The 26,702-nt window shown below is 40.4% G+C and overlaps 2 protein-coding genes across 3 annotated transcripts in view; one reads left to right on the top strand and one right to left on the bottom strand.

Annotated features, from left to right (window-relative positions):
* Positions 1-26,702, bottom strand: part of CFDP1 (craniofacial development protein 1) — a 138,455-nt gene that overhangs the window by 97,628 nt on the left and 14,125 nt on the right. Inside the window, exons 5-6 of one of the 2 annotated variants that reach the window (XM_007182612.3) lie at positions 12,525-12,644; positions 10,672-11,304 (exon numbers count right to left, since the gene is read on the bottom strand). In XM_007182612.3, the coding sequence (XP_007182674.1) occupies positions 11,232-11,304; positions 12,525-12,644 (193 nt within the window). In that variant the 3' untranslated portion in view covers positions 10,672-11,231. Of the gene's footprint in view, positions 1-10,671; positions 11,305-12,524; positions 12,645-26,702 lie in introns of those variants that run through there. The other variant, XM_057534328.1, reaches the window with a different exon arrangement.
* Positions 2,182-2,830, top strand: LOC130705724 (acyl carrier protein, mitochondrial). Its single transcript, XM_057534329.1, has one exon. The coding sequence runs from the start codon at positions 2,182-2,184 to the stop codon at positions 2,650-2,652; it is 471 nt and encodes a 156-aa protein (XP_057390312.1). The 3' UTR covers positions 2,653-2,830.

Raw genomic sequence — 26,702 nt, 5'->3', positions numbered from 1 at the left:
AAATCAATTTCCTATTATCGTACTGAGTAAACTTTATGAAAGTCATAGCTTCAGCTACCTATTCTTTCCATTCTTCCCTACACTACCAAGAAGCACCCAAAGCACTTTCCTGACACCTATTTCACACCAAGAAAAAGTTGGCACAACCAAGGGTATAGGAATATAGCAAAATGAAAGTTTAAAATTTTATAACACATACAGGCACCTGGCTCTTAAACTCATAGATTGTTGAAACTTGTTGGCACTTTAACTCAAGGGTAAGGGCAAAGGAAAAAAGAAGGCTGCTCTGTGTAATAAAGTTCAACTCCTCACAGGATTTTCTAAGAAGACTAGAATTTGTTCAACTCTGGGCAACACTGAAAACCAAAAGGGACATTTCCTAGATTCACAGTATTTGCTGTAGGTATTCAATCCCATCCTGTGACCGCAAATGAAAAATGTTGTTACTTTGAAAGCTTTTCTATGTTTGGGATCTCATTTAGACGCTTATATTGCTTGATCCAAATGTCAAAGAGTCTCCAAAAAAAAGCGGAACAGGGGGGATGGGGGGGCGGGCGGGGGCGGAGAATAATCACTAATCTCTCCATTCATAATTCTTTCACTTTCTAGCTTGGCCTGGAACAATCTCTTCAAATCAAGAATGTGAATGAGGGACTTCCGTGGTGACGCAGTGGTTAAGAATCCGCCTGCTAATGCAGGGGACACGGGTTCGAGCCCTGGTCCGGGAAGATCCCACATGCCGCGGAGCAACTAAGCCCATGCGCCACAACTACTGAGCCCGTGAGCCACAACTACTGAAGCCTGTACGCCTAGAGCCTGTGCTCCGCAACAAGAGAAGCCACCACAGTGAGAAGCCTGTGCACCGCAACGAAGAGTAGCCCCCGCTCGCCGCAACTAGAGGAAGCCCGTGTGCAGCAACAAAGACCCAATGCAGCCAAAAATAATTAATTAATTAATTTTAAAAAAAGAATGAATGAGATGAGATCACCTTTAATAAATTCAAAATATTCCAAGTATTCATGGGGAAATCTTTAAAGAATTATTTAATTTCAATTTCAAATCCACTTACTCTGTACCTGCAACACCGGTAGAGGTATACTTAAAAAACAATTGAAGAATAAATTAAGGGACTTCCCTGGTGGCGCAGTGGTTAAGAATCCGCCTGCCAATGCAGGGGACATAGGTTCGAGCCCTGGTCCAGGAAGATCCCACGTGCTGCGGAGCAACTAAGTTCGTGCACCATAACTACTGAGCCTGCGCTCTAGAGCCCACGAGCCACAACTACTGAGCCCACGTGCCCAGAGCCTGTGTTCTGCAACAAGAGAAGCCACTGCAATGAGAAGCCCAAGCACCGCAACAAAGAGTAGCCCCCGCTGGCCGCAGCTAGAGAAAGGCCGCACACAGCAACGAAGACCAACGTGGCCAAAAGTAAAAAAATAAAAAGAATAAGCTAAAACCAAATGAGGCAGAGTATAAGCATCCATTGAAGAACATGAAGGTGAAAGTCAGTACAGGGTTTTCTTGCCCCAACACACAGCATCATTCCGGAGCTGATAAGTAAAGTAACAGCAGTACCACTGAGGCTGCCAGAATCAATCATTTCCTCTTAAAAGTTATTTCTAGCTAGTCCTATTCTGGAACAAATGGCTGCTAGAAGAAATGACCTTAAAACAAGCTGGGCAAGGATATTTCCTACTTGAGTCCCCTGGCAACACCCTCACATAAGCTTTCTACAACGTAGAATTCAGACCTCAGTAAGAGTCCATTGCCATACTCCAATAAAGATGTTTAAAAAAAAAAAGAGTCCACTGCCAGACAGAAACAGTAACAGCCATTACTCCCCAGTATCACATCTTGTCCACAGCTTCGTTGTTGACTGCTGGCAGATTATCAAAGAACAAACACACCTCCAACTCATTTTTAAAATGTGCTATTTTTGGATTTTGCTACTTTTTAAACCTTCTTCACAAATCAACATTTATTTAAGGCTCCATGTTAGTCATTCTGGGACAAGTTATTAAGGAGTTTAAATCTGAGCCTCACTTTCTCGCGGCTACATATACAGTTATTCTGGAAAAATGAAATACAATTTAGCTATTCAGCCCTAATTATCCAGACTGGTGGAGGGCAGGGCTACAGGGAGGATGCCAGTAATTTTACTCCGCTCTTAAGAGTACCTGAATGGCGGCTCGTGTCCTTTGCGCCTGTGTCCGCCGACTGCCCGCCGCCTTCGCGCCGCTGCCCCGGCTTCCCACGCTGGCCGCGGCCCGGTCACTCTGCACTACCCTGTTCCCCGCGGGGGCCAGGGCGAGGCCTGGGGCTCCGCATCCGGCCTCGGTGCTCACGCAGGTTCCAGGTGGAGTTACACCGCTGTGCCGCCAGTATAGTGACGCACCCCCTTTGACATTAGAGGGAATCAAGGACCGTGTTCTTTACGTCTTGAAACTCTATGACAAGATTGACCCAGAAAAGCTCTCAGTAAATTCCCATTTTATGAAAGACCTGGGCTTAGACAGTTTGGACCAAGTGGAGATTATCATGGCCATGGAAGACGAATTTGGGTTTGAAATTCCTGATATAGATGCGGAGAAGTTAATGTGCCCACAAGAAATTGTAGATTACATTGCAGATAAGAAGGATGTATATGAATAAAATATCAGACCCCTTTTCTTCACTGAGAGAAGACTCAGAAGATGCTGGCGAGTGTCTGGAAGTGAGAACGCATCTCTGCATCATTGCTGACTTTGACAGAGTAATTCTGTTTAGACTTGTACTTAAATTGTCTTAAGTGTTTTTGCCTGTTGAAAATAAATCTATAAAACAAACAAACAAAAAAAGAGTACCTGGGCTTCCCCGACTTGCTGCGGCAGACAGAAGTACCCAAGTTTGAGCTTGGAAGAGCTGCCCATTGCTATCTGTTCCCTGGTAGACGCCAAAGGAGGATTCAGTTATGACCTTCACAAATGAGGAGGGAACGTGCTGGTGCTTCTGCTGTGCTTTCAATCAGAATGACAAGTGAGACGAGTCTATTCAGGTGCCACCCAGCTCGGTGGGAGCCCAGCTCGGTGGGAGTCCCGCTCCCCTTCCCCCAGCCCAGGGCGGGCAGGCGGCCCAGGAACCTAGTCCCGAGCTGCCAAGCGCCAGACAACCACCTCCCTCCCATGATCAGGAAACCAGAGGTCACCTTCCCACAGAAACTTTATTTTTCACAAATCTCAAGTGCAAAACATAGACGACCCTTTTTAAAAAGCAGAGTCAAATTTTTAACCACAGATGTCTACAAGAATTATACCTTTAAAAAACACAACCAATTTTTATATTTCAAAAATATCTCAACTCAAATAAATTAATTTCTCAAAAAGTTAAAAAAAAAAAACTAAAAAAAATGTGCTAGCTCCTTCAATTTCATGAGCTAAGGATGAGATTAAAATATAGTACAGGAAACCCAGACTAGCCATGGTTAATGAGGAAAAGGCTTACAAAGGAAATGGGAGTAAATAGTCATCTCACTTCCTTCAAAAATAACAAAACACAAAATAGCTTTCAGAGAGTCCTTCATAAGTTATAAAGCTGAAGAGATACTTTTTAACAAAAAAGGCCAATTAGGAGGGTAAGAAAGAGTGGTTGTAAGGCACAGGGGCTGAGAGCCCAGACTTTAGTCTCAAATAGAACTGGACTGGAATCCAGGCTCCACCATCCATCAACTATACAATTCTAACAAATTAAGGGCTCCTCCCTGAGCCTCAGTTTCCTGATCTGTGAAATGGGCACAAAGTTAGCACCTATCTCTTGAAATGTTTATGTGGAATAAATGAAATAATACATGTAAAACACTTAGCACAGTGCCTTAAATTTGGTAAACTGTCAATAAACAGAAACTATTCTTTTAAAACGGATAGAGAAACATTTAACCTACAGCATGAGAAGATAGTATGTCATACTTAATCTAGAGAACAAACTGGTTCCAAAAGGAAATTAACCTGGTCATTAAAGGGAAACATGGCATTCTAGCATGTGAGAAACACCTGACTACAGGAACCAAGCGGGTAGCATAAATGAGGAGCAGGGACAGGAACAGGCGCAACCCATCTACTCTGCTCCAGCTCCTTGCTGCTATAAGGAAAGAGGGAGGGCAGTGGCACAACTTCTCATTTCTGAAGAAAAACCAGTAATCCAGAGTTTTATGTCAACTCTCCTGATTTTTAAATACTGACCAAATAAAAACATACAAGGACAGATCTGATCCATCAACCGCCAGTTTGTGAATGTCTAACCTGCAGCAGAGTCTCAAACTGGAAACTGAAGGACCCCAGCTCCTTAAAACAGCATGTCACAAAGCTGGCATTCTGGAAAAGAAAATTCTCTGTACAAACTGTCCTAAGCACTGCAGGATATTTAGTATCCCTGAAACCCACCCACTAAGTACCAATGGTCTCAAGTCATGTGACACCAAAATATCTCACCACACGTTTCTGAACACCTCCTACTGGCAGCATCACATTCACTAAGAGTAACAAAGTTAAATTCAAAAGTTAATGAGGAGGACTTTCCTAGTGGCTCAGTGGTTTAGAATCCACCTGCCAATGCAGGGGACACGGGTTCAAGCCCTGGCCCGGGAAGATCCCACATGCCGCAGAGCAACTAAGCCCGTGCGCCACAACTACTGAGCCAGCTCTCTAGAGCCCGTGAGTCACAACTACTGAAGCCCGTGCACCTAGAGTCTGTGCTCTGCAACGAAGAGTAGTCCCCCGTTCGCCACAACTAGGGAAAAAGCCCATGAGCAGCAATGAAGACCCAACCCAACGCAACCAATAAATAAATAAATAAATAAAAGTGTACCACTTAAAAAAAAAAAAAAGTTAATGAGAGTCATGAACATCTATTTACAAACAGTAACAAAATAAGGACAGGGCCAGCCCTGAGTCAACTAAACTAAAACCCCAAATTATCATCAAACAAGAAATCTCACTAAGTAGAAAGCTTAAGAGCTGGCTGTGGGAACAAATCAAAAGGCTTAACTCCCTCTCCTTACTTCTAACATTAATTATGACAAAAGGAAACTGCCGTATCTTTTTTCTAGCCATTTCTTTTATAGTGTTACTGGACATTACAGTTTTCCACCAATCTCTTTTTTCCTACAGCAGGAGCTTACATATAGAACTACACATGCTTTAAAAGAAATCACGGTGGAAGGAACCCCTTGGTAACACTCCTGGATTTTTCCCTTATGGCTCACTGTCCCATTCAAGAGCATGTCCAAGTTACCATATGACCCAGCAATTCCACACCCAGGTACACACCCAAGTGAAATGAAAAGACATGTCCCCACAAAAACTTGTATATGAATGATTATAGAAGAATTATTTGTAATAGTCAAAAAAAGTGGTAACAATCCTATGCCCATCAACTAATGAATGGATAAATAAAATGTGGTACATTCATACAATGGAATATTATTCAGCCATAAAAAGGAATGAAGTACAGACACAAGAATGAACCTTGAAAACATTATGCTAGTCACAGAAGCCAGAGCCAAAAGGACAAATATTGTATGATTCCATTTATATGAAATGTCCAAATAGGCAAACCTAGACACAGAAGATTGACTAGTGGTTTCCTGGGGGTGGGGGAGAGAAATGGGGATAAAGATGGAGAGTGACTGCATTTTGGGGGGAGTGATCACAGCTCTGAATACACTAAAAAATAAATGAACTATATAATTTAACAGGTGAATAAATAAAAACAGCTCAGTAAAGCTATTTTTAAAAAGTGGGAAAAAAGCACATCCAATTTAAAATTATTAAATAGACTAGTACCATTTGTTCTCTTAAAGACAAATCCAAACAATATCACAGGTCATGTCTAGAATGCCCACTTTCTTCTAATGATCTTAATTATAATAATTACCAATAAGCACTTACTCATGATACTCATGGTTTTGAAACAAGCTGATTCTCCTCTTCCTGAAATGGCCATTCTTAGCCATTCAGTAACCTCACCATGTATATCTACTCATAGGCACATACCACCTGACCAGGCATTTCACAAGAGCATCAAACCAGGAGATGAAGTCAGATTTTTGAGGTGGCCTGTCTTTTTTTGTTGTTGATGTAAATATATTTTCTGTGAATAAGCTGAGGGTCCTTTCTTCCCTGTCAGTCAAAACACTTGAAATATAATTGGATCTAGCTTTGAAATGCTCCTCTCAAGGGGAATGCAACTCCTTTAAAAGTAAAAGGGCCTAAAAAATAAGTCAACATAGGTCGGAGGTCTAACTGATCTTCATAACAAGAGATTCTGATCAAAAATTAGAAACATTTCCACCCAGTACTGTGGCTATGTCTGGTTTTTGTTACTTTTTTTTTTTTAAGGGCTGCTGTGTATGCAATGCTCATCAGTGTTTTTATTTTTTTATTTTTTTTAATTAATGAATTTATTTATTTAGTTTTGGCTGCATTGGGTCTTCATTGCTGTGCGTGGGTTTTCTCTAGTTGCGGCGAGCAGGGGCTACTCTTCGTTGCAGTACGCGGGCTTCTCATTGCAGTGGCTCCTCTTGTTGCGGAGCATGGGATCTAGGCATGCGGGCTTCAGTAGTTATGGCTTGTGGGCTCTAGAGCACAGGCTCAGTAGTTGTGGCGCACAGGCTTAGTTGCTCCGCGGCATGTGGGATCTTCCCGGACCAGGGCTCGAACCCGTGTCCCCTGCATTAGCAGGCGGATCCTTAACCACTGCGCCACCAGGGAAGCCCTGGTTTTTGTTACTTTAAGTGAAATGCTCAATGATCTCTGTATAAAAAAGACTATATTTTGAAACTTAAAAGCCAACAAAGTCATATTAACTCACGTCCGAGGAGCTTGGGAGACATCAGATCAACTGCTCAGACAGCAAGACTGTTGTACAAATTAAAGGTCCTGGGGACTGACTGCTCAAATACACTGAGCACCAACAGGTCTTCTACCTTCAGTGTGACACTGTGAGGAATTCTGTCTCTTCTATCTTTGGGGCAAACATTGCTAAACTGACACCACCCAGGATGCTGTCTGAGACTCAACAATAAAGCCTCTTTTTTTTTTTTGCTCAATAGACCGAGAAGACAAGACAAAATTACATGGGAAAATGATGTTTTTCACCCTTATGTTTTATTGCTTTAGGTCACTCTCAATCTATAAGGAGGCAACTAAATACTAAGCCCTTCATTAAACAAGTTAACGCTTATGGGTAGGATTATAAACTTGAGTGGAACTAACGGCTGCCCGCTGTTGGAATAAAGTAAGTAATAAATGTTGGGTTGAAGGCAAGCAGTAAATGTACCAGCCAGACACCCACAAACACTGGTAGAAGCTGGATTCAAGTGGCCAACAGTATTGGTAGCAAAGGCTGGAGGGGAGTGGAGGGTGAGAAGTGGATCGAGAGCTTAGACTAACAGAACTAGAGGAATTCAGACACATTAGGCTGAGCACGGTGCTTTTTTCTACCAATCGTAGAGTTTCTTGTCATTTCTGACTCGGGCCTCTAATGAATTGGGTGTTTTGTTTACTCCATCCCCAAAGCATAAACTTTGGCTTTTTATAGCCAAAGCAGTGTGCTATTTTAAACATGTGGCGGAAATGCATTGTCAGTTACAAACATTTGCTCCTGTGATTCTTATTTGCTAGCAAAGGACGTGGGACAGGATGTTTTACTCTCCTGCTCTGGTTTTCCTGTATTGCTTAAATCTGTTTAGAGAGAAGAAAAATAAACAAAGTGTTTTTGCTGGGCAATTTCTATAAACTAAAGCAACTCCAAAAATGAAAATGAAAATAGTCTGTGGAAAAAATATTTTACTGCATTAAAATAATTTTCTTTTAATAAATTAGATATTTCCTGTAGATTCTTCCCCTGAAAACTTTGCATACCACGCATGTGCAGCCTGCAGCACATACTAATGTCTGCACTGATAAAATGTGTGCACTTAGACACCCCAGATCAAATGAATTCCTCTTGAGCCTGTCTTTACCCAAGCACAACTACAACTGTGGAAGCTTTTTGAGATGAATAGCAGAAAAATGATCATGCCAACCTTGAAGGTCATCTTCTGGATTTATTCAGAAATTCAAGGTACATGTATCATAATTAAATGTGTCCCCATTTGCATGTACAAACTGTGAGGACTTTTTTACTGAGGCAGACATATCCTTGTAATCTGTTATGTGCCATTATAGCTTTCAAAGAAACTGATTTTGCTCAAATTTCACTTTACCCCTTTATAAAGGAGTCAGTCGTTCATTAATCTACTAAAAGATATGTCATTGGTTGACCCCTCTAGATTCCCTCTACGTCCTTCTCCACGCTGCTCTCTGCCCCAGATGCTGTCCTGTATGGACAAAAGACTCTCTCCTTTATCCAACCTTAGTCAGGCTCCTTTGAGGCCTCTTCTCGACTAAGCCTCAATCTTGGCCCCATCCTTGACGGGCTTGCATAGCTCAGTTTTGGCAAGAATCCTGCTAAATCAGTTTAAACAGAACTGCCTACTCATATCTGATCACTCTCGACATATGATCAAGTTCCTCATTTGCCACCTCTGATGTATAAGTCCTTGGCCTGCCTTCAGCAAGAACCCTGTTAGGTCAGCTCAGCAAGAATCCCCCTACTTCTCATGTCTCCCCTCAGCACTGTTCCATCCACTGATCATCCTCCCACCCCCAATTCTGTTCCCTGGCTATAAATCCCCAGCTGTCTTTGCTGTATTCAAAGTTAAGTCTGATCTTTCCCCCCTGTTGTGATAGTCATTAACAACTACTGCAATAATCCTGAATAAGTCTTCCTTACCATTTTAACAAGTACCAGGATAATTTTTTCTTTCATAAGCCTCAGTGGCCAATGGAGTGCCCTAGCAAGAGATGGGATGGAGGGAGGAACGGAATATTTGGATATTTATTCCCCTGGCTTCCCCCTAGATGGTCCATCACTCAAGTGAAGTTCTCAGCTCCTGACAGGAGGCCCCCCCTATCTTCACTGCCATAAGCTGCTCCCTGTCTTGCCCCTTCAGCTCCAGGGGTGGTGATGGAGCCTCATTATTACTAGGCCCAGAGACACCATACTGTCCCTCTCCCTGTGGTTCTTCATTATTCTGTGAGTTATTAAACTCTCCTCAAGGTATCCTAATTTGAGGATGCCATCTGTTTCCTGCTGGGTTCCCCTAATACAGATATCATCATAGCAGATTTCTTATCTTCCAAAGGCTATTAGCTCTTTCTAAGAAAAGAAGGCATGGGGCTTCCCTGGTGGCGCAGTGGTTGAGAATCTGCCTGCCAGTGCAGGGGACACGGGTTCGAGCCCTGGTCTGGGAAGATCCCACATGCTGCAGAGCAGCTAGGTCCGTGAGCCACAAGTACTGAGCCTGCGCGTCTGGAGCCTGTGCTCTGCAACAAGAGAGGCTGCAATAGTGAGAGGCCCGCGCATCACGATGAAGAGTGGCCCCCGCTTGCCACAACTAGAGAAAGCCCTCGCACAGAAACGAAGACCCAACACAGCCATAAAAATAAATAAATAAATAAATATTTTAATAAAAACAGGGTTGTATTTGTAGGTAGTGCTTACTTAGAAAATACAAAAAAAAATACAAAAAAAAAAAAAAGAAAAGAAGGCATAAAAAAAAAAAAAAAAAAGAAGGCATGAATACAGAATACAGTGAGATTTCCATGAGTGACTTAGTGACTTAAACAAGGTGACCTTGACAAGCTACCACTTCTCCCTCCTCTGGTTATCTCCATAACTATGGTAACAGTGTTTTCTGAAACACATTGTTTCCAAGTAGAATCTCTAAGCATTAATACGGATTATTTTAAGAAACACCCAAGGAAGACAGAAGTAAAAATTATGCTAGTTGAAACTAATAACTATGCTAGAAACCTAAGGCAGAAGAAACTCTGCCTTTATTTCTATCTAGTACTTAATTTACAGAAACACTTTCAATAAATGCCAAGAGACACTGTTTAATAATACCAGATAAAAGCCTGGTAACCCAAAGACAAGCCTCCAGAAGGCTACTTCTATAAGTAGTCCAGAGCAGTATTTGTCAAATTCAGGTTGTAACAGACTGTGAAATCAATTCAATGGGTCATAACATTTTTTTAAATGACACATACTACACATAATAATTACATAATAATGGAAATAAAATAGAAGAGTTCACCATACATAGTAAAGGTAAATATAATTTCACCAAATTTTTATTTCACTTTTTAACATACCTATATTTATGGGTATACTAAGTCATAATGTAAAATGTACTCCTTATTTTGAGTTGCAGTCAATAAAGTTTGAAAGTCACTGGTATGAAGAAAATCCCTTTCAAACAATATAATGATTAGAAGGCTAAAAGCATGTTGCTTCAGCCAAGAGCCTCATATTTTTTATATCAGCCCTCATAAAAAATATAGTTTATTTCATCACCCTGTACAAGCACATTTATAACCAAAATAGGGAATTCCCTGGCAGTCCAGTGGTCAGGACTCGGTGCTTTCACTGCTGGGGGCCTGGGTTCGATCCCTGGTCAGGGAACTAAGATACTGCAAGCCACGGGCACAACCGAAAACAAACAAAACCCACACTGAAATAAAAATTTTGTGAAAACAATATTTATTCTTACCACATGATGTACTATGACATTTATTCTATTTCATTTCTCTTAAATGATGATTGCAAACCACAGCTTGAAAAGTACTGGCCTAGAGTATTAAGAGGGTCAGTCTGGAGAACTCTGTTCGCATTACTCTGCTCCTCTCACAGATGCCTTCCTCGGTGTTTGCCTAATTTCCACTGTGGTAGCAAGCACTCAAATCCTTTTCCTTCTCAGGTTCCTGCGTAACTACTACACGACTTCTGCCACCTAGTTGCTCCAGTGGGAGAGAAATGCTTGGATTAAGAAGCAGATAAAAAGTATGCAGCCGATGTGGACACAGGCCATCCACACGCCCTTGCACTCACCGCCATGACACCCTGAGAGCAGCGTCACTGCAAACACCTGCAGCTCGTGGCCTGGGCGCCGTGGAAGCAGCTGAGCCAGCACGGACGGGAGCTGGAGGGTAAATACCCCAGCCTCCTCGCCCTTGCAAGTCTACCAGCAGGACTGAGGAGCAGCCACCACCAGCAGCGGCTGGAAAGTACACCCCGCACTGGCTGCCTTCCCACGCCTCTTCACTTCCCTGCTCGGGCTTCCTGGAATCACCTCCCACACGAATGAGTTGCATTCAGACCTTTGTCTCAGGGTTTGCTTTTGGGTAAATGCACACCAGTGTAGCACAGTGTTGTTTGGAGCCAGGGCTGCAAAGATGAGAAAGGCCTGTCCTATAAAAGCTCGTAACCTGACAGGAAAACCAATGATTTTTTTTTTTTTAATGTAAAAACACAAAACAAAACAGTGTTTTGGGAGGGAAGGATGAAGCAACAAACTGACTTAAGGATCAGCGAAGCCCCTATAGATGACTTGTTCTACCCCAAACACCTCAAGGACAGAGAGCTCCCCCTCAGGAGTCAGCAGGTGATCAGTGTTACAACGGGTGTGGTCCATGTTCACTTCTCTGTAGGCTAGTGCCCTGGTTCCTCATACTTACGGTGATGCTTTCCATCTTACATACAGGTTAAGAAGAAAGGCATTTTTATTTCCTCCAAAGAAAGAATTCTAGTCTTCAGCTAAAAATAGCCCATGTAGTATGGAAAATATGAAGGGAGAAAAACTATTAAGTTCTTGATGATGTGTTAACAAAATTATTTGTAAGTCAGCTTTGACCTTTTTCTGTTCCTACGAGGTCTTTGGGGGTGGAAGCAAGTACTCAACCCAAATCTTTTATTACAAGTTCTGATGATCTGCTGATATTTTCATTCAAAAATTATTTTTTAGGGACTTCCCTGGTGGCACAGTGGTTAAGAATCCACCTGCCAATGCAGGGGACACGGGTTCAAGCCCTGGTCTGGGAGGATCCCACATGCTGCAGAGCAACTAAGCCCATGCGCCACAACTACTGAGCCTGAGCTCTAGAGCCCGCGAGCCACAACTACAGAGCCCATGTGCCACAACTACTGAAGCCCGTGCGCCTAGAGTCCATGCTCTGCAACAACAGAAGCCACCGCGATGAGAAGCCCCGAGCACCGCAATGAAGAGTAGCCCCCGCTAGCCGCAACTAGAGAAAGCCCGTGCGCAGCAACGAAGACCCATCGCAACCAAAAATAAATAAACAAACAAACAAATAAATAAATGTCATGCTTTAAAAAAAAATTATTTTTTAAATGTAAAGTCTACTATGTGTTTAGCTCTGTGGCCAACACTGTGTATCAGGACTTTTTTCAGAATCAAACAAGAAGCCTATGGCTAATTTTCCTCTGCCTCCCCCATTTTGGCAAATATTTCAGCAAAGGCACAACAGCAGCAGAATTCCTTCTCTCAGGAAAGGAGTCACGAGAGCTACAGGTGAAGGGTGTCCTTGTACTGAAAACAGCTTCTCCAACGTGCCAGGTACACCTGGACCTGAGACTAGACTACTCACCCTGACCCGGCAGGAAGTGACGGCAGAGCTGAAGGGACATTAGCCTGGGGTTTTTCTTTCTCATTTTGCTTGAAGAAGGATTTGGCTTCTTTAGATGTAGCATCCACTTCCTTAGTCACCCTGTACCAAGGAAGGAGACACCAAGTTTACAAGAGGAATAAAAAGAAAGAAACAAAATCTAAGAAAAGGGCATAAATAACAACAAGGAAAAACCCACTGGGCTTTCTATAAATTCTGGCTGCTGAGCTTTATGATTAAAGTGTACTGTGACAGTTCTAGATGAAGACATTGTCCCCTTATTAATTTAACAAATGAAACAACAGCATATGTAAGTCTGATGTCTCTCAAATCCCCTCCATTACTTCTGTCAGCGTGATAGTCACCACTGAATCACAGCCCATGTGGGTCACCGATGTGAAGGCTGAAAAGGGCTCTTCCACTGCACCTCACACGCAGATTAGTGCTCACACTTAAGTAAAAGTTGGAATGGGGAGATGGAGTATTTGGGAGAAAAACACTGGCATTATTTCAAGGAGAAAAGCAACAGTATAAACAATTGGGAATACTCTAAAGAAGGCTCCTGTTCTATACCTAACAACCCAAAGATGGAACAAAATTCCTTAAAACCGGCCAAACAGGCAGTGATTTAGGAGTGGAAGAAAGCGACATGATTGAGAATCCTGTCCAATTTCAAATCTGGAAAAAATGCTCTCAATAAAACTGAGTCCTCACCAGGGAAGTGCCTGTTTTTCTTTAATTAACAATAATCTTTTGATGTTCCTACTACCTGGTTTGCAAAAACTCCTATATATCCTGGCTCCTCCCTGACCTCTTCAGAGCAGTCCCTCAGAGTCATCTGAGAGGCTGTCTTCCAGGCTTAAGTCCTCATCAAGTCCGTCAAATAAAACGTAATTCTCCAAAAAAACAAAACAAAACAAAACTGAGTCCTAAAGGATCAAATAAAAGTATTAATGGTGCCTGAAATTTCAGATAAAGTAGCGAAATGCCTAATGCTGGCCTGGGTTTGACAAGTCAATAAAAACATCTGAGGAATTTTGTTTAAATGCCAATCTGTCTGTCGGAGGGTCCAAGATTATGGTCACTGTGTTACCATGAGTGTTCAAACAGGTCATTCAGCTTAATGACAGACGAATCCTATAAATTCTAGATTTGCAGGAATAAAAGTCTCTATCTTTTCTCTTCTTCCTTCTAGGCTTCTTAGGACCAGAACCAAATTTTCTCGTTAAGAACCATCTCACTCCTGCACTCAGTACTGTGTCACCCACACAAGTGGCACAAAATAAGAGGTTGAGAGTTTTACATTAAGAATCTTCACTGGCAAAGACTGCCTTAATCTTGAAGGATGACTTCAAACAAACAAACAAAACAAACGAACACTCTGTTACTCCCCTACTCAAGTTCTTATGATGGCCCACTATTACTCAGAGGATCAAATACAAACTGCTGAACCCCCCAAATCAAGGTCCCCCCCAAATCTGCTCCTACTCTGTATTGGGCTTAATTTGTGTGTCCCTCTATTCTCCTAAGTAAACGTCTCAGTACTAAGAGTCAAGAGTCAAAAACAAGAGAAAGAATTTATATGATAGCTTAGACCACCATTCAGCAAATATTCACTCCTTCCCTGTGGACCAAGAAGATACTCCCCTACCCTACCGATGCTGAGCTTGGATACGTGACTTGCTTCAACAGTCAATGAGATGTTAGCTGATTTGACAGAAAAAGAAGCTTTAAATGTATTTGTGCTGTTTCACTTGCCCCTTGAGTTCCTCCCTTTAGCCATAAGAACAGTATGCCTCAGGGAGCTGCTGGTCCAAGATGGCTGAAACACACATGCTGCAGATCTGAACCCAACAAGCAGCTTGGAGACCAGCCTAGATTAGCTGAACCCCAGATATCCAGAAACACATGCTCAACAAATAAATTCTTATTGGTGTACACCACTGTGTTTTGGGATGGTCTGTAGCATTTCTGTAGCAGCAGCTAACACATTTACATTTCATGAGTGAGAACACTGATATCTAAGGGGTTAAGTTACTTTTTCTCATCTAGAGATTAAGTAGCAATGCTAGAGAGAACCCTTCAGTAAATTCTATTTCCCAAAGATGGTTGCCACAAATTTCCCATGCTCTTCCAGAACCTGACACTACCCCAGTGAAAGGGAGAGTATATGTCACCCCCCTTGAAACTGGGTGGGCCTTTGTGGCTGCCTCGACTCACAGCGTTCAGTGGAAGGGGCACTACATGACTTGTAAGGCTCACTGAGAAAAGGTGATAGAGCTTCCAGGTGGCTCTCTCTCAAGAATGCACCTCTGAAACCCCAAGTTACCACACAAGAAGTCTGGCTGCCCTGAAGCCGCCATGCTGGAGAGAACACATGGGAATACCACTGAGACAGAGATACCTAAGGAGCCCGTTCCAGACCCCAGGTGTTTCTTCCTGGCCCAGGCACCACACATGGGAGTAAATAAACTTTCAAGATGGCCCCAGACCCAGCCACTAACTACAACTGCATGAGAGGTTCTGCACAAGAACCATCTAGCTGAGTCCAGCCACCCCAGAACTACAAGAAATTACAATAAAACAACTGTTTTAAGCTGCTAAATTCTGGGGTGATTACTTACACTGCTATAGAGACAACCAAAATAAACCTACATCCAAACCTGAGGCTTAATGCAGAGTCCCAGAGTACTGGCCTAGAAAGATGCTTTAAATCTCCTTGCCCTGGGTAGAATCTGGGGCAGACCTGAGATGGCTTATGAAGAACAAGTGGAAACTTCCACTTGGAAATGGTGGTTTGAACTCTACTCCCTACCAAAACCCTGCCAAACAAATTTACAAAGGCAAAACTACACAAGGATAAGAACAGGTATAATAGGAGAAAGATGTCAATCAAATTTGTTGACGGTAGAAAGCAAACACACAAGTAATAGTTGACTTAAGTCTTTGTTTGCTCTAATCTCTCAAGTTGGTAGCCATGTGAAATGGCCAACAAGCAAGCAGTATCCTAGAAAGGCTCGGTAAATTGAGATACCAGGAAACTTTGAAGGTCGGGGAGAGGAGTGGGGCTAAAACTAGTTGAAAGTTTGTATCAGGAGCGTCTAGGTCCTAGATCCCCTTCTCTACCTTATACCACAGGCTACTGACCCCTACCCAACCCAGAACCCATTACTCGTTGGAGAAATGAAAATCACATAAGTTCCAGACTCAGATGGCAGGGCTGAAGTCTCATTCTCAAAATAGACAAATTAAATGAAGATGTATCTATTCACTCTTCCTTTGCCACAGCAACCTCAAAGGCTATGTGTTTCCTACGTGTTTCGGACGGCTGAGTTGTAAGATGTAGTGCTACCCAACCTGTGTTGGACTTTGTACCAGTAAGAAATAAATATGTGTTATGCTACGGACTTTCTCGGTTTATTTGTTACCCCAGCATAGCCTAGCAGAGCCTTACTATTACATCAATTTAACCAATAGGAATTTCAGAATAAGAAAATATGGGAAGTTATGAACAAAAAGAAAAATTTCCTAGAAGTTTCCACAAAATGATTGTTCCACAGAATATTTGACCCAGCAATTTATTTTATTTATTTATTTTTAAAAATATTTTGGCCATACCACGCGGCTTGCGGGATCTCAGTCCCGGACCAGGGATCGAATGCAGGCCACAGCAGTGACAGTGCTGAATCCTAACCACTAGGCCACCGGGGAACTCCCATGACCCAGCAATTTAAAAAGATCTACATAAAGGCACATCATTATGAAACCTTAGAATGCTGGTGATGAGAGAAGATAAAGATCAAGTGGCCCAAATCATAGGGAAAGTAAAAGAAGACTTTATGCAAAGTATGTTTTGTTTACTTGTTTTACCACAGTACTAACAAAACTTTTCTACCAGCAACCTAAGACAATTCAGTGGACATTTTCTGAAAAGCGACCTAGATGCAGGCACTGTGTTTAACATGAGACATATAAAAAGATATGACATGGTCTCTGCCCTGACTGGCTCACAGTCCATCAGGACAGCCAACCATGAAAACAAATCATAACAAAACATGATATATAGTAAGTGGCATAAAGGAAGCATGGAAAAAAGTATAAGTTGTGGGAATATCTCTATTAATTTCTTACTGTCAAAGTCTTATTCATGGACTTCCCTGGTGGCACAGTGGTTAAGAATCCTCCTGCCAATGCAGGGGACACGGGTTTAAGCCCTGGTCCAGGAAGATCCCACATGCCGCAGAGCAACTAAGCCCAAGCGCCACAACTACTGAGCCTGCATGCTGCAACTACTGAAGCCCGCGAGCCTAGAGCCCATGCTCTACAACAAGAGAAGCCATCGCAGTGAGAAGCCTGCGCACCACAACGAAGAGTAGCCCCTGCTCGCCGTGACCAGAGGAACCCCACGCGCAGCAACGAAGACCCAATGCAGCCAAAAATAAAATAAATAAATTTATTTTTTTTAAAAAAGTCTTATTCATATTCACTAGGAAACAAGTTCTTTAAACTGGAATATTTCTCTCAGGGACTTTGATAAATGACACAAAGTAATAATAAGCAGATTACTGTATACTGAGAATATGCTTAGAAGAACTCCACTTTTAACAAGCAATAAGAACAGATTCGCAGGAATTCCCTGGCGGTCCAGTGGTTAGGACTCGGTGCTTTCACTACCGGGGCCTGGGTTCAATCCCTGTTCAGGCAACTAAGATCCTGCAAGTCAGGCGTTGACCTAGATGCAGACGGGGGGAGGGGGGGCAGGATTCGCTATCAAAATATCTTCAAGTAGGAGAACAGTTAAATTATAGACCACTCCTAATGTACAAGAGGGAACCCTGACAGGAAAAGGCCCATCATTAGCAACAGTTAATTCAAGTGCTAGCAGAAGGAATTCCATCTTAACTTCATTTTCACGTAATCACAACTTCCTGAGAAGTCTTTATTTAGGCAGAAACTTTCCATGACTGGCCTCTTCCAAAAGGTGAATCATTTAGGAAATTCTGAGCTAACTGGCTCAGCTGGTTATATGATAGGGAAGGATAAAAAATACTGTATTTCCTCATTCACCAAGGTTAATAAGCTACACATTTTTCAAGTGGGAGAAAACCGAAACAAAAAGGTAAAAATCCTAAATTTAACAATTAAAACATAATTAGAAAAAACCCAAAAGACTAACTTTGTGCTAACACTACCTTATGCTTACACTTACAAATTCCTCCCAGTCATTAGTAGCTCTTTCTCACATTTCTTAACTTGATACAAAGACAAAAAGGAAAAGCAGAATAATGACATCAAGAGATTAAAAGACATGCTCAAATCCATTTACCAACTTTGCATCTGGTTGTCAAAATTCAGGCCCTCCAAGTTCCTACATGAGGGTTCCTTATAATACCTAAATTTAAGTATAAATAATTGAAGTTTTTTAAAAAATCCTGCCAACATGACAATTATTAACAGAATTTTTGGGTTTTTTTAGGAGGAAGGCGTTACACAGAACTTTCACTTGTCACGTTATATATCTCTGTACATATGTGTTTAAAGTAATAAGCATATATTACTTTTGAGTATAAAATATATGTGCGTGAGAGTGTGTATATTTATGGAAAAAAAAGTGTTTCCTTATTCATACTGCTGTTTTTTTGATAGATATGGTGCTGCCCTCTTCTGACAAATGATAGAAACAGCAGGTTCTCTGAATACTTATCCAGTATTTAAAATCATCTTCCATTTGCTTTAATAAATGAAAGAAAAAAAAATTTTTTTTAAGAAAAATAGAAAATTTGTGTCAGTCAACTATATTTATAAATATTAATAAATCCACAAAATTTAATTTGATCAGGAAATTCAATGATTTCTCATAATGACAGTTATTCACCAGCTTTTCTTATTACTCTCTATGTAAAGTCAATGGTAAAGTTATAATAAATCTTTCTTAGATATCCTATATGACACATGGGAAATAATGCGAGCCAAGAAAAATTTCCAAAAATTTAATACCTATATTCCCAATGGTATATTAAACACTTTCTGTATTATTTCTGTAGGACTTTGGTTCACTATCAGTGTTCTACTAACCTCTGTTGGATAGCTCAATAGTTCCCAGTATGATTTCTGGCAGCAAAATACATTCTTTTTTTTTTTTTTTAAAGAGAGTTCCCTTTTTTTTTTTTTTTTAAATTAATTAATTAATTAATGGCTGCATTGGGTCTTCATTGCTGTGCGCGGGCTTCTCACTGTGGTGGCTTCTCTTGCTGCGGAGCACGGGCTCTAGGCACATGGGCTTCAATAGCTGTGGCTCGAAGGCTCTAGAGCTCAGGCTCAGTAGTTGTGGCACATGGGCTTAGCTGCTCCGCGGCATGTGGGATCTTCCCGGACCAGGGCTCGAACCCGTGTCCCCTGCATTGGCAGGCAGATTCTTAACCACTGCGCCACCAGGGAAGCCCAGCAAAATACATTCTTAATTCACATCATCAAGATTTATTTAATGGATCCCTAAAATGTTTATATGGGAAAAGGGTGTCTTTGCAATGGAGAATTCTGACACATATTGCCTAAGTAGTCTAACTTATTGCCACCAATAATCGGTGTTAATGATGAGATGCACTGAGGAGGACAAAACATCATCAATGTAGTATTTTTGTCTAAAGTGATTAATATGAAGTTAACCATGAGGAAACAAGGCAACAACCCAAACTGAGAGACACTCTACAACACAGAGGGGCTCTTAAGACTAAATGCAGAGTCAGCTCTACCCACCACCAGTCCCTCCCATCAGGAAACTTACACAAGCCTCTTAGATAGCTTCATCCACCAGAGGGCAGACAGCAGAAGCAAGAAGAACTACAATCCTGCAGCCTGTGGAACAAAAACCACATTCACAGAAAGACAGATAAGATGAAAAGGCAGAGGGCTATGTACCAGATGAAGGAACAAGATAAAACCCCAGAAAAACAACTAAATGAAGTGGAGATAGGCAACCTTCCAGGAAAAGAATTCAGAATAATGATAGTGAAGATGATCCAGGACCTCGGAAAAAGCATGGAGGCAAAGATCAAGAAGATGCAAGAAATGTTTAACAAAGACCTAGAAGAATTAAAGAACAAACAAACAGAGATGAACAATACAATAACTGAAATGAAAACTACACTAGAAAGAATCAACAGCAGAATAACTGAGGCAGAAGAACGGATAAGTGACCTGGAAGACAGAATGGTGGAATTCACTGCTGCGGAACAGAATAAAGGAAAAAGAATGAAAAGAAATGAAGACAGCCTAAGAGACCCCTGGGACAACATTAAACGCAACAACATTCGCATTATAGGAGTCCCAGAAGGAGAAGAGAGAGAGAAAGGACCCGAGAAAATATCTGAAGAGATTATAGCCAAAAACTTCCCTAACATGGGAAAGGAAATAGCCACCCAAGTCCAGGAAGCGCAGAGGGGCCCATACAGGATAAACCCAAGGAGAAACACGCCAAGACACATAGTAATCAAACTGGCAAAAATTAAAGACAAAGAAAAATTACTGAAAGCAGCAAGGGGAAAACGACAAATAACATACAAGGGAACTCCCATAAGGTTAACAGATGATTTCTCAGCAGAAACTCTACAAGCCAGAAGGGAGTGGCATGATATACTTAAAGTGATGAAAGGGAAGAACCTACAACCGAGATTACTCTAGCCAGCAAGGATCTCATTCAGATTTGATGGAGAAATCAAAAGCTTTACCAGACAAGCAAAAGCTAAGAGAATTCAGCACCACCAAACCAGCTCTACAACAAATGCTAAAGGAACTTCTCTAAGTGGGAAACACAAGAGAAGAAAAGGACCTACAAAAACAAACCCAAAACAATTAAGAAAATGGTCATAGGAACATACATATGGATAATTACCTTAAACGTGAATGGATTAAATGCTCCAACCAAAAGACACAGGCTCACTGAATGGATACAAAAACAAGACCCATATATATGCTGTCTACAAGAGACCCACTTCAGACCTAGGGACACATACAGACTGAAAGTGAGGGGATGGAAAAAGATATTCCATGCAAATGGAAATCAAAAGAAAGCTGGAGTAGCAATACTGATATCAGATAAAATAGACTTTAAAATAAAGAATGTTACAAGAGACGAGGAAGGACACTACATAATGATCAAGGGATCAATCCAAGAAGAAGATATAACAATTATAAATATATATGCACCCAACATAGGAGCACCTCAATACATAAGGCAACTGCTAACAGCTATAAAAGAGGAAATCGACAGTAACACAATAATAGTGGGGGACTTTAACACATCACTTACACCAATGGACAGATCATCCAAAATGAAAATAAATAAGGAAACAGAAGCTTTAAATGACACAATAGACCAGATAGATTTAATTGATATTTATAGGACATTCCATCCAAAAGCAGCAGATTACACTTTCTTCTCAAGTGCGTACGGAACATTCTCCAGGATAGATCACATCTTGGGTCACAAATCAATCCTCAGTAAATTTAAGAAAATTGAAATCATATCAAGTGTCTTTTCTGACCACAACGCTATGAGATTAGAAATCAATTACAGGGAAAAAAACGTAAAAAACACAAACACATGGAGGCTAAACAATACGTTACTAAATAACCAAGAGATCACTGAAGAAATCAAAGAGGAAATCAAAAAATACCTAGAGACAAATGACAATGAAAACACAACGATCCAAACCCTATGGGATTCAGCATAAGCAGCTCTAAGAGGGAAGTTTATAGCTATACAAGCCTACCTCAAGAAATAAGAAACATCTCAAATAAACAATCTAACCTTACACCTAAAGGAACTAGAGAAAGAAGAACAAACAAAACCCAAAGTTAACAGAAGGAAAGAAATCATAAAGATCAGAGCAGAAATAAATGAAACAGAAACAAATAAAACAATAGCAAAGATCAATAAAACTAAAAGCTGGTTCTTTGAGAAGATAAACAAAATTGATAAACCCTTAGCCAGACTCATCAAGAAAAAGAGGGAGAGGACTCAAATCAATAAAATTAGAAATGAAAAAGGAGAAATTACAACAGACACCGCAGAAATACAAAGCATCCTAAGAGACTACTATAAGCAACGGTATGCCAATAAAATGGACAACCTGGAAGAAATGGACAAATTCTTAGAAAGGTATAACCTTCCAAGACTGAACCAGGAAGAAATAGAAAATATGAAGACCAATCACAAGTCATGAAATTGAAACTGTGATTAAAAATCTTCCAACAAACAAAAGTCCAGGACCAGATGGCTTCACAGGTGAATTCTATCAAACATTTAGAGAAGAGTTAACACCCATCCTTCTCAAACTCTTCCAAAAAATTGCAGAGGAAGGAACACTCCCAAACTCATTCTATGAGGCCAAAATCACCCTGATACCAAAACCAGACAAAGATACTGCAAAAAAAGAAAATTACAGACCAATATCACTGATGAATATAGATGCAAAAATCCTCAACAAAATACTAGCAAACAGAATCCAACAACACATTAAAAGGATTATACATCATGATCAAGTGGGATTTATCCCAGGGATGCAAGGATTCTTCAATATACGCAAATCAATCAATGTGATACACCATATTATCAAATTGATGAATAAAAACCATATGATCATCTCAATAGATGCAGAAAAAGCTTTTGACAAAATTCAACACCCATTTATGATAAAAACTCTCCAGAAAGTGGGTATAGAGGGAACCTACCTCAACATAATAAAGTCCATTAAAAAAAAAAAAAAAGACTAAATGCAGGGACTTCCCTGGTGGCACAGTAGTTAAGAATCTGCCTGCCAATGCAGGGGACACGGGTTTGATCCCTGGTCTGGGAAGATCCCACATGCCGCGGAGCAACTAAGCCCGTGCGCCAGAACTACTGAGCCTGCGCTCTAGAGCCCTCGAGCCACAACTACTGAAACCCACACATCTAGAGCCCGTGCTCTGCAACAAGAGAAGCCACTACAATGAGAAGCCTGCACACCACAACGAAGAGTAGCCCCTGCTTGCTACAACTAGAGAAAGCCCGGGCGCAGCAATGAAGACCAAACGCAGCCAAAAATAAATAAAATAAAATAAATAAATTTATTAAAATAATAAATAAATAAATAAAAGACTAAACGCAGAGTGTAATCTTGGATTGGAGGTTGGACTGGACAAGAAATATAGCTATTAAGAACATTTTGGGGCTTCCCTGGTGGCACAGTGGTTAAGAATCCGCCTGCCAATGCAGGGGACATGGGTTCGAGTCCTGGTCCGGGAAGATACCACATGCCGCGGAGCAACTAAGCCCGAGCGTCACAACTATTGAGCCTGCGCTCTAGAGCTCGCGTGCCACAACTACTGAGGCCTGCACACCTAGAGCCCGTGCTCTGCAACAGGAGAGGCCACTGCAGTGAGAAGCCCGCGCACCTCAACAAAGAGTAGCCCCCTCTCGCCACAACGAAAGAAAGCCCATGCACAGCAACAAAGACCCAATGCAGCCAAAAATAAAAATAAATAAATTTATTTTTTAAAAAAAGAACATTTTAGAATAACTAGGGAAAGATTTGCGTAGAACTGTATATAGAGCTACCAAAAATGTGGCCTGCAAAACTACCTGTTATTGGTCTAAGACAAGATAGGTACAAAAATTTTGAGTGAGTATTTAGAAACTTGCTTAGCAATTTGACAATGTCACAATATTCAAGACATGAATGATGGACTCATTGCATTAAACAGAACACAGACCAATTCAGGTACTGTCAAACTTGCAAGGTGGTCACATGTGATATTAGTCTTGTGCAGTAAGACCACATTACAGTGTGTATGAAAGTTTAGGGTTATTTTATCAATTAAAACCCAAAAATGTGATAAAATATAAGCATTTCTGTTTATAAATTTTTACAATCATTTTAATTTTTGACCAAGTGTGACTTTTAAAATTTATAGTTTAATAACTAAATTAAGAAAGTAAATTTGGTATTATTTTTTAATCCTCATTTACTGATGGCAAAACAACCTGCACTGTACGCTTCTGCAAAAAAGCCCACGTTTCCTGAATGCAGCAGTAGTAGTAAACCACATGATGATGACGGAAGTGACTCTGAAGAAATGAAGGCCAACCAAGGTCAAACCGCTTTTACTCTATGAGCCCTCATACACTGGGCTTGGGTTTTGATCATGCAGCGCTAAAACCACAGTGAGTTCTTTGCAGAGATGTTTTGGCTAACAAAGCAACAAATCCACCAAAACTTCTGCAGCATTTACATATAAAACATGAAGAAATAAGTTCAAAATCAAAAGAATTTTTTTGAAAGAAAGAGTACTGAACTAAAAAGTCAATAAAAAGATACAAAATTCCCTACGTGAGCATTGTGGCCTTCTGAGAAAGGAGTACTTTTGGTTGCTAACTAAGAAAAACATATACCATTCCCAGGACATTAGTAAAAGACTATATCAAAGGTGTCTGCTTGGAAATCTTGACAAAGAAGGTAGTTCAAGTACAACTTTCCAATGATACCATGGCTTAAAAGTATTCAGGATCTGGCTTATGATAGAGAAACTATTAACAAAGTTAGCAAAGTGTTTCTTCAATGCAATTTGAAGAACGACAGATGATTGCTAATATGAAAATTATTTTAGTATATGTGATTTAATCACGAGGGTGATATAAAGGATTCTTTTTTATCAGTTTTTTGCTGACAAACATTAACTGACACTGATCTGTATGATAAAAGTAGGATCACATGTCAACAGATGAGATATGAAGTTTAAGTGTTTAAGTGAAGTTTAAGAATATGTTCCAATGGCACAGCTGCAAGACAGGGAAACAGTTTAGATTAAGGAGTTTGTGCTAGAACATAAATTAATACACTGCTTCCTTCATTGAGAAAACTCTTACCACATAAAAAACCCCCCACTGTTCTTAGTACAGTAGTAAAAACTGTGAATTATGTAAAGCTAATGCATTAAATTTAAATGACTCTATTTTTGATCAACTGAAAGTTGATCATAAATATGCATATGTTATAATGCATGCTGAAGTACAATGGTTATGAAGAAGAAAGTGCCTTGAGAATGATGAACTACAGAATAAACTTAGTACTTCTAAAAGAAAAACAATAACCATATGGTCCCCAATTTTAAAGATCTCAATTAGACAGTAAAACATGCTTATTTGCCTGCTTTGTTTGGTATTTTTTTGGTGTTTTTTTTGGCCATGCTGAGCAGCTTGCAGGATCTTAGTTCCCCAACCACGAATTGAACCCAGGCCTTCAGCAGTGAAACTGTGGAGTCCTAACCACTGGACTGCCAGGGAATTCCCAGTTTGGTATTTTTAATAATCTTAGTACTTTCACACAAGGAAGTAATTCAACATATTTTTCAGAAACAAATAAACTCTAAGAGTAAAAATGAAAGTTAAAAGCCTGAAGAACAGTTCCTATAGGTTAACATGTTTCACAGAATGTTTTGAATTATATTTTCCATAAAAAAAGTCCACACATAGGAAATTCATGCATCCAGAATTCCTTTTTCCCACTGAAATATAACTTAAATTTAATTATAATTTGACAGGATAAATTACTGGAACTGACTACTTATGAAGCACTGAAGATGAACTCTGAAAATACAGTTACTACTAATCATTTCATGAGGTACCTAGGTCAAATCATTATGCTGTACACCTTAAACTTATACAGTGCTGTATGTCAATTATTTCTCAATAAAACTGGAGGGAAAAAAAAGAAAATATAGTTATTACTGGCTTTGTTTGGAAAAAGTAAAAATGAAAATCCTGAACTTAATGAAACTGCTTTAAAATCCACACTTCCATCCTCATTACTTTCACATTACTGCAGATCATTGTCTAAATTATCTGTAGTGAAGGCCCATGATTTAAAAATTTCAACCTATTGCAGACCAATACTTTTGTAAAACACAATAAAAAGAAATTATTAGAAAAATAAATTAAAAAGAGGTACAGGACTTCCCTGGTGGCGCAGTGGTTAAGAATCCGCCTGCCAATGCAGGGAACTCAGGTTCGAGCCCTGGTCCAGGAAGATCCCACATGCCATGGAGCAACTAAGCCCGTGTGCCACAACTACTGAGCCTGCACTCTAGAGCCTGCGAGCCACAACTACTGAAGCCCACGTGCTGCAACTACTGAAGCCCATGTGCCTAGAGCCCGTGCTCCGCAACAAAGAGAAGCCACCGCAATGAGAAGCCTGCGCACCGCAACGAAGAGTAGCCCCCACTCGCCGCAACTAGAGAAAGCCCGCACGCAGCAACGAAGACCCAACGCAGCCAAAAATAAATAAAAATAAAAATAAATAAATTTATTTATTTATTTTTTTTAAATAAATTTATTAAAAAAAAAAAAAAGAAAAAGAGAAAGGAGTCCGCATGCCACAACAAAGAGCCCACATGCCACAACGAAGATCCCACGAGCCGCCAACTTAAGACCCAGCACAGCCTAAATAAATAAATAAATATTTTTAAAAAGTTTGCGCTTGTATTTTGTATCTCTTTTTAATTTACTTTTCTAATAATTCCTACTTATTGTGTTTTACAAAAGTATTGGTCTGCAACAGGTTGAAAATTTTAAATCAGGGTCCTTCACTACAGAGAATTTAGATAACAATCTGCATTAATGTGTAATCTACCAAATGTGAGAGTTATATTGCGTCACAAAGGAGAAGATCCTTGTTCTTAGGAAACAGTGATTAAGTATTTAAGAGTGAAGTGTCATGATGTCTACAATTCTCAAATGGTTCAGCCAAAACAAAAAGAGAGAAATAACGGAAACAGATGGTGGAGAGAGGGGCAAAACATTTACAAGTGGTGAATCAGTAAGATAGGTATATGGGTGTTCACTGTAATACTATTCTTGCAACATTTTTATAAGTGTAAAATTTTTGAGAAAAAAAAAATTTGGGGAGAAAAAAAGTAATACTAAAAGAGTGGAGATATGTATATCTATAACCGATTCACTGTGCTGTAGAGCAGAAGGTAACGCAACACTGTAAATCAACTCTACTCCAATAAAAAAAAAAAAAAGTAAAAAATAAAAAGAGCCACCACCACCACCAACAACAACAAATAATAATAATAAAAAGTTTTGCTTTACATCATTTATAAAACTAATAATGTCGGGAC

The sequence above is a fragment of the Balaenoptera acutorostrata genome, chromosome 19 (genome assembly GCF_949987535.1).
Source record: "Balaenoptera acutorostrata chromosome 19, mBalAcu1.1, whole genome shotgun sequence".
NCBI lineage: Eukaryota > Metazoa > Chordata > Mammalia > Artiodactyla > Balaenopteridae > Balaenoptera > Balaenoptera acutorostrata.
This window is presented reverse-complemented; position numbering and strand designations above follow the sequence as displayed.